At 32.1% G+C, this 9297-nt stretch overlaps 1 protein-coding gene across 1 annotated transcript; it reads right to left on the bottom strand.

Moving 5' to 3' along the window:
- Nucleotides 1-3301: 3301 nt before the first annotated feature.
- Nucleotides 3302-5250, bottom strand: LOC129875147 (RING-H2 finger protein ATL46-like). Its single transcript, XM_055950584.1, has one exon. The coding sequence runs from the start codon at nt 4650-4652 to the stop codon at nt 3489-3491; it is 1164 nt and encodes a 387-aa protein (XP_055806559.1). The 5' UTR covers nt 4653-5250; the 3' UTR covers nt 3302-3488.
- Nucleotides 5251-9297: the final 4047 nt, after the last annotated feature.

The raw sequence follows: 9297 nt of genomic DNA, 5'->3' as shown, positions 1-9297 counted from the left end.
GCCTCTATCAATACCAGCTTCACCTACTGGTATTTCTTCAGGTACTTTCTTTTTTCTCTTAGGATTAAGATTTCTTTTATTCCTCATTTCAGATCTAAAAGATCTCAATTCTTCATCAACATCTGAACCATCTTCATCAGGAATGACATTTATATCTGGTCACTACTATGCAAATCTGACTCATTCACATCTGAAATATCCTCAGTCTCATTCACATCTGAAACAGCCTCATTCTCCACATTTCCAATATCAACAGAGTCTGGCCATGCTAAAAGACCAGCTGGAGTTGACAATTTCTCTAACTCATCAATTTCATGGACCACATAAACATGAAATTCATCACCAGCTATTAAGTTTTTCACATAGTCTAACAACTGAATATCAGAAGTAACTTGAACATATTCATTGTTAATTTCATTTTGACTGTAAAAACCCTTCACATTTGTGTACCCAAGGTCTTCAATGTATAAAAGAAACTCGACAAGGCTAAAATGATATTTATCAATGACAATGGCAAATACATCTATTTATCCTCTGTAAATAGGGTTAGGGTCTGCGATAACATGACCCCCATGATGAAAACATGTCAATATATAGTCGTCCATATCTCAAAAAGAAGACCCCAACACAAGGAAATACTCAAAAAGCCCCTTACTTTATCAGTGCAATTTCAAAAAAAAAAACTTAGTGGAAAAATGCTAACAGAGAGTGGACACAACCAGAACATACACCTTCTTCTTCAAGGATGAAACATGCAAACACAAGAAGTAGTTGATAGAAATGTCAAAACGCCCAACAAAAATGCAATCTCCAACACTTGATTTCAACCTTTAAACCTGGAAATTGGCAACATAAACTAACATAACAGTTAGTACTAACTAAGAATTGAATGAAAATCAAGAAAGATTGAACTTTCATATACTTACCTAGGTTTTGATCGGTGAACTTGAAGATGGGTTTCGCCTTTGAACTGAAGAGACAATGGAGAGAAAATGGTGTTGAAGATCAACTTTTGACCATTTAATCTTAAAGCTATATGACGTGTAAAGAAGACAGTGTTGACATGATATAATTGGTCAACTAATCCATATGGACGAAAGTGTAATACACGTTCTTGACTCCAACTTCAGATTATTTAAAAAGTGTCAACATGACACATCAGACCCTTACATTAGGTGTTTAAAATAAACATCTCCTGGTTTAAGTGTCTAAGTGAAAGTTGATGCCAACTTTAAGGGGTCACCAATGAGTTTGACCTTGTTGAAAACACTGAGAATAAGTTTTTACGAAAATATTGCTCTCTTTACCAAATGGCTGGAGTGATGCATATTTTTGGTAGGCCATCCACGTGAATACACCAAACTTACTATTCAATTCTTCTCTTTTCCATCCGTCATGTAGCTGCTTAATTTCTGCTTTTATTATACCGTAATATATATAACAAGACCAGGAAGCAGAAATATTGTCACTTCGAATTGAGCACCCAACTCCCACAATGATTCACCATACTTTAACTATCAAACTATGATTAATTTCCATAATTCAAAGTAACACTAATTATATTTAGAGTCCGTTTGGATCGACTTATAAATTTTTTATAAATTATTTTTAATTTTTTTGAGTATTTGACTGATCAACTTAAAATTATTTTGTGCTTAAAATAAATCCATAAAATAATTGAATCTATTTGACTTAGCTTATAAGTTGTTTATAAGCTAAAAAAATAAGTTGAAAGTTTGTTTGGCTTAATTTATCTAAAACAGCTTATAAATTGAAAATAGTTTATAAGCCCAAAAAAATAAATTGAACTACCTCAACTTATTTTTTTTTAATTTATAAATTATTTTCAACTTATAGACTGTTTAAAATAAGTTAAATCATACAAACATTTACTTTCGGAGGATATATATATGTTACCTTTATTAAAAAGCAAAGATATATGTACGCCACTTATTTAACAAGTGATATATAACTCTAAATCACAAAAGTTGAAGGATATATTTACATCTTCCGCCCAAGTAGAGTTAATGGCATAGTCAAGGGATCAACCTAGTAATTGTAAAGATTAACCATGTTTAGTGTTACTTGGCAGCAGAACAAAAAAATATAAAATAAAGATAGTAGGGTGAAATCTAACCGTGACTATTTCAAGAAGTCAAATGACATGGTGATGCCACTATTCGTGGTTTCCAGTAAAGGGTTAATCCTACAGAAACAGCTTTCTTGGATCCCACCACTATCACATCACAAACAAAATTATGTTCAAACAGCTAACAAAGAGAATCTTTCTTTCATTTACTAGGAATCAAGATAACCTAGTGGAGTTTCACTTTTTTGAGATTTAAAATAAGTCGCTCACAGTCAATCGATAAATTGAATAAAAAAAAAGATATTAATTTATCAGTATTAAATTATTCGTTTAGTGATTTTGGTAATAGTTTTAATTTTTTATTATCAAATTATCGATTCTTAACAGTTTAATTTTTTTTTAACGATTTAACCGATAACCGAATAGTAACTTAATAATTTATATTTATTACCAACATTCGATATATAAAATTCTTCACTTAGGTTTAGATTTTATACTTTTATTTTTTGCTATCTCAAATTTTTGATTATTATACAATATTTTACATTTGCTTTTGAACAAGACACAATTTATCAACTCATGTGCATAATTCATTTGACTTGTATCTTATTTCTAAGTGATTTTTAATGGTTTTTTAAATCAAATCTTAATAGTTAAACCAATAACGAACCAATAATTGATAAATCAATAATCGATAAGTCAATATCTTAATAATTTTATAACAGTTTGACATGCCTTTAAACCAATAATCAATAAGTCAAATCGAAAAACTTCAAAATCGAACTAAATCAATCGATACGCAACTCTAACTCAAAAATTGTTTAAAACAATGAGGAAAATACAGCAGTCAGTTGTTCTCAGAATCTAGACTACCTTTCTTTTCTAAAAACATTAAACAGCACACAAGCTTTATATGGTTGAGGACAGACAGGATACTTCTAAAGGAGCTATATTTCCAATTTCTAGTCATGTTAAAGGTCGTTTGTTACATAGGCAATATCGTGCATCAACTCTGACCCTACCTAATCATCTGTAAAGATAGAACCTCATACTTCTGAATATATGAATGCTTCTTAACCATATTGATATGAAGTAACTTTGGCAGCTGTCGTAGGACTTCAACAACAACATACTCAGTATCATCCCACGACTGGTCCGAAAAAAAAAGGGCGGAATGTACGTGGACTTTAACTGTTTCCAATAGAAAATCGGTTCAAGAAGAGATGAATATGTTGTAGGACTACAAGAGATAAAAATCAAATACAAGCAATCACAGCATACAAGTATGGATCAACTCAACAATCTAAGCTTTTTAACATGTAGCATCTCAAGGAATCTCATTACATCTATGCCATCATATAACAAAAAGATCAACAAAGAAACCAAACCAGAATGCCCTTTAATTGCCTTCTGTTTTTGCCAACCATGGAAAGTCCATATTAGGACGTGGATTCTCCAATTGAGATTCTGAAGAACTTGCAAATTTACCCTTCTTCGACCAAAGCCAAATCTTGGAAAAGGAGAAGCTATCCGTCTTCGTTCCAATACCTATCCTTTTCCCTTCCCCATCACCTTCTATTGATAAACTGGCACACCGTTCACGCAACTTGGCAAGCTTCACATTGTACGTGTTTTGCTCACTGCTCAAGTCTACCATAAGATTAAAATCACCAACCACATACTGATATGATCCCAATGAATAGCATCTCCTAGCATCCAAATTACTACTACTACTCTCTCCTTCTCCCTCCTCTGCCCCAACATTTAATTTTTTAAATTTACCAAGTCTAACAGGAAAGGTTGCTTTATCCACTACACTTTCCTCAATTTCAATTGTTTTCTGAGCAGCAGACAGCACATGATCTCTATTACCAGCACATCCATCTTCTTCTATGGAGTCATCAAAATCAAAACCAGTTAAGAATCCGGGATCGAAAAGGGTTCCTCTACATAAGGGGCATGTTGAATTTGTTACGAGCCAAGTATCTATGCAGTTGATATGAAAAGCATGGCTGCAAGTTGGGAGTAATCTCAACTTGTCCTTTTCAGAGAATTCACACAAACAAACAGCACAATCAAAGGGCTCTTTAGTAGGACCAACAACCTCTTTGTACACAAAGACAGGTAATGCATCAATAAAAGCTTGATCAAGACCAGAGTCATGTTGATGGAAAAGCTGCTGCAATTGTCTTTGCAGGGCCTCAGAGCTAGAAACTTCTGGCTGTCTATTAGACTGAGATGATGATGGTGAGGAAGAAGAAGAAGGGTGTTTAATAAGAAATCTAACAAGCAAGTGGAGAAGACCTGATATGAAAAAGATAACAGCTAGTATGACTATAATGATAAGAACAGCTGGACTAAATTTGTTCCCAGAAGAAGATGGAGGAAGGCTTGGTGCTTTGTGAAAATTAGAACTTGCACCAAATGAAGAATGAGATGGGGAAGATGGAGAAGGGGCATGTGCAAAGACACCACTTTTTTTATGGTGAATCCAAGACATTTTCAAATGGGTATGCCCAAAATCCAAACTTCGTGCTCTAACTTCTGTAAATAAACAGACCATCTTGATTCTTGGCACATTCCAAGAAACCAAAGTTGGAATTTCTTAAAAGAATTTCACTTATCTCAAGAATAAAAGACTTCCTTCAAAGCATTAGAGGTTGCAGCCTTGCAGCAAGCTGGCCGGTTCTTAAAGCAGCAATTTGTTCAAGAATTGTACAATAACAGAAAGATGATGACAAATTACCAAGACAGAAAAAGATAAAAGGCCAATTCTTTAGCTGACAAAACACCCAAGTAGCCACTATTAGCAACCAAGACTGAATACTCAAAGACCCTTTGAAAAAATGGAATCTTTTCTTGCCCCAGCAAAAACAAGAATCCAGGATTAAGGTGGATCTTAGAACCTCTTATATGGGAAGAAAAAAAGAGAGGAAAGTTTGAATCTTTGAGCATGAACAACTCTCTATGTTTCTCTGAATATCTCATACAGCTCTTGGCCAAGATAAGTATACATACAACTATATATATATATATATATATATACTGACAAATTTGGGGGGTGTTCTGAACTGGAAAAAGAAAGAGACAGATTTGGAAGAGCTAGAGCCAAAGCCAAAGGCAGGCAGGGACTAGTCGCTAGTCTCCAAGAATAAAGAGTAAAGAATGCCAAAAAGAAACAGCACAATTTGCTCTTTTTACTTCCCGATAAAATCAAAAGGAAAAAGCAGAAAAGAGAAAGAGAAAAGAGAGAAGGAAAAAGAGAAAGTAGTAAGAAAAAACAAGTTTGAAATATTCGCACGCACCAAATATAACGCGCGTAAATTTTGGTAACAATGGGCTTTATTTACGTTTCCCGCTAGGCCCGTTTTGTAACGTGGGCCTCATTTAGATCTCGGAAGGGGCCCAGATGATGAATTAAGCGACTCCCTCTCTTTAGAACTTTTCTTTTATTCGCTCTTTGATTTGTTTGTTTTGTTTTTTCTTTTTAATTTTCATAAGAGAAGAATATTTTTTTCCTTATTTAATCTATCATATGATATGTTAAAGATCACAAAATTAACAGGGCATTTTGGAACATTATTGAACTGAGGAAGTTCTTCTACTAGTTAAAATTATATAGATAGACAGTTTTAATATACCAACACAATTCATATTACTTAAGGTAATTTACTTATTGAACAATCAGTCTAAGCTTACTATAGACATGATATGTACCTAATTTCTAAATTAGTGTTACACAGTGAGTCTAAAATAACAGTAATAATAAAAATAAAAATTATATATATGTAACTTACCTTACACGTAGAAGGAAAGAACATTATATTAATCTTTTCATGCTACACCATTTGGGTAAAGATAAATTACAATAAAATGCACAAAATAAATGAATTGCAGACCAAGTGTTGTTTGGATGGATTTATTTTAAATAACAGAGAAAGGCCTAAAATGCCCTTTAACTATTTGAATTGGTATAAAATTATTCTCTATCCACCTTTTGGCTCCCAAATATTCCTGACGTCAACCTCTTGGCTAAAAAATATCTTTATTTTTAACGGTCACACTCATCAGGTGGATGAAAAGGCAATATTGTACCACATCCTATAGTTTAAGAGTAATTTAGGTTCTTATCCGTTAAATAGTAATATCACCTTGCCATTCCTTCACTTCCTCTCTCTTCCACTTTTTTTTTCTTGAAATCTTGTCCACAATTTTAAATTTTAATTTTTTTAAACTTATGACAAAATAAGGGAGAAAAAAGAAAGAAAATAATGAAGACATTCATATAGAAATAATCAGTTCAATTAGAAGATAATTTAATAGCATCTTTTCTTTTGCATGTACCCAAAATTAAAAAAAAAACGAATAAAAAAATAATCTTTTCTCCTATCCACACCCTTACCCCCACCATAATAATAATATAAATTAAAAGAATATGAATATCTAGGTTCATTTTAAGTTTGAGTCTCTGATATTCTAATTAAGAATAAGAAATTAAAAAAGAATAAAAAGAGGGAATGGACAAGACAATTGAATAATTAATAGAAAATTTTATGTTAATAAAATATAATAATATTTTTTTAAATGGACATTCATGCATGAATTTTAGATAGATCCCCAGTTATGAATTGAGTTATAATGAATTGGGTATTAATCTAAAATAGGCCAATAGAAAGATATCATGAAATTAATATTTTTTGAAATATTATTTTCAAGCGTATTAGGTCAAAATATGAATTATATGTGATTTTTGTTATTTATTTGAGAATAGTTTAAATTTGGCTCACTCAGATTAGACAACATAATAAATAAATATTTAATGATTTTACGTTAGGAGAGTTGTCAAAAATAAGGGCAAATATGAGCCAAATGATTAATATCAAAGGTATTTTTGAGCCAAAAGGTTGACGTCATGGGGTATTTGGGGACCGAAAGGTGGATGAAAGGTAGTTTTGTACTAATTTGAATAGTTGAGGGGCATTTTAGACCCTTCTCTGTTTAAATAACTTATAAGTTGAAAACTGCTTATTTTTTTTGACTTATAAGCTGTTTGTTGCTTAAAATAAGTCCATCAATGGCTTATTTTAAATACAAAATGACTTTAAGCAGTCAAAGCAAAGAAAAAGATGTCAAAAAAGAATTGAAGATTTCACATGGTACTTTTATCAATCTATTGACCAGCCAAACATTCAAAAAAGTTGAAAACAACTTATAAGTCAATCCAAACGGACTCTAAGTTATAAAGTCATTCCAACTGGGACAATTTTTTTGGAATTCAATTCGAGTGCATTAATATATAGCATTTAAAACTGAAAAAATTAGTACTGTAGTTACTTTTTAGATTAGAGTAAAATTGTATACGACTGGCTGATATGTATTTGTTTCATCGTTAAATAAGATAAAACTTAAAGCCAAATCTTGGAAAATTGAATTAAATAAGTACTCCCTCCATTTCATATTAAGTGAATTTATGAAGCAATGCACACATATTAAGAAAAATATTCAAAGACATAATTTAAACCATACTTTTCACTATTGGTCTTTGTAAAATCATAAATATAACTTTGCAAGTAATGAAATTTATCTCCTAAAAAATAGAAAACTTCAATAAATGAAAGGAAAAATATAAAAAAAAATTCAAACATCTATCTTGAATTTTGAACAATAAAAAATTCCTCAAAAATTTCCTTAATATGGAATGGAGGAAGTAACAAAATAGACGGTGATGAATGAAATAAATTTTATTTTGCCGACTTTTAAAATGAAGAAAGATGGTATATATTGACACATGTGAATCACCTTATTTAAACAAAGTAAAATTATCCATCTTATAGTGAATTAAAAAGATGAGTGATATACGTTTGCGCATAAACTTTTAATGTTAATCATCATTAATTAATAGTATATTTATATTTGAGAATGTTACTCTCAACATCACTTGGCTCAAGCTTATAACCAAAATGAATCCATATTTTTAGATCTTACCATACTTAGCCCGTCATATATATAATTTTATGAAGTTCTAAGTTAGACTATTGCGTGCATCGAAAATATTGTTTCATGGCTTCCATAATTTGGTTTGCGACTATCTAATCTTTAATGTTTGAAGAGCTCTTTTTTGGGCCATTCAAAGTGTGATAAAATATTCTAATTCAGCCACAACCTTTTGCCACTTGTAAGGATTATCCACAATCATCAATACATTCACAGAGACCACAGGAAAATACTCGGTACTTGCACCAAGTATAATTTTGTAACAAATCAATTAATGTAACTTCACTAATTAGTGTGGAAATACACGTCACCTAATTATGGTAATTGGTAAGTGATAAATGTGTGTATAACATGCACATCTTGTATTCATTGCTTTGATACAGACACTATTAGCTATTAAGTTCAATTTATCCAGAGACAATTGGTAGTGGGGAGCAACCGTCCCACCAACTGTGACCAACACCACCCCCAAACACAATTTAGAAATAGAGTTTGCTTGATTCATGTCCCAACATATGCATTTGTTATTTTCTGTTGTAGCTTTTTTCATGTAGGGCGACAACTTGGAACAGGTCCTCATCACGATTTTTTCAACTATAACCAATGCATTTGACAAATATACTAAAACATTGCGAGAAAAAACAAAGTCCTCAATTGTTTAATTCTTCCTCCCACAGCAATGGGAAGAAGTTATGATATTCTGTTTCCCTTTTCTCTATAGATGGCCAATCCTACATAGTGGCTACTTTTCTTGTGTACACATGTGGGTACTAGATAGATCAAGAATACGAAAGATGCTTATGTAGGATTGGCCATCTATAGAGACAGCAGCATTAATCACTGATACACACAAATATGCGAGTAAAGAATGACACTACTTCCTGCCATCATTACAAAGAAAAACCATGTGGAACCTCCAACTAAAATATTTAAGTAAACTTACCTCGGACATCACCTCTGATGATAACCATCAAATATGGACTCAAAAGGAAATAAACTAACCGGTGAAAGTCACCAGACGTCCCATCAGCCCACCTTTGTAAGAGCCCTATTTCCAGTTGTTTGAGGTTTCTGTAACATAGAACTTGTTATCTCCCAAAACTATTAATAACCCATCACGAATCTAGGAAATCGGGAGAAGAAGTATAAGGATGATAGTTCTTGCCAGAAATACAGAAAGATACTTCTTCTCTTTGAACTTCTGGCAATAAGTA

This window comes from Solanum dulcamara, chromosome 11 (assembly GCF_947179165.1).
Source record: "Solanum dulcamara chromosome 11, daSolDulc1.2, whole genome shotgun sequence".
Lineage (NCBI taxonomy): Eukaryota > Viridiplantae > Streptophyta > Magnoliopsida > Solanales > Solanaceae > Solanum > Solanum dulcamara.
The sequence above is the reverse complement of the archived record's forward strand: the minus strand, read 5'-3'. Positions and strand labels throughout refer to the sequence as shown.

What these genes read in the sequence shown, in the direction of transcription:
- LOC129875147 (XM_055950584.1), bottom strand. Translation starts at nt 4,652, where the DNA reads ATGGTCTGTTTATTTACAGAAGTTAGAGCACGAAGTTTGGATTTTGGG.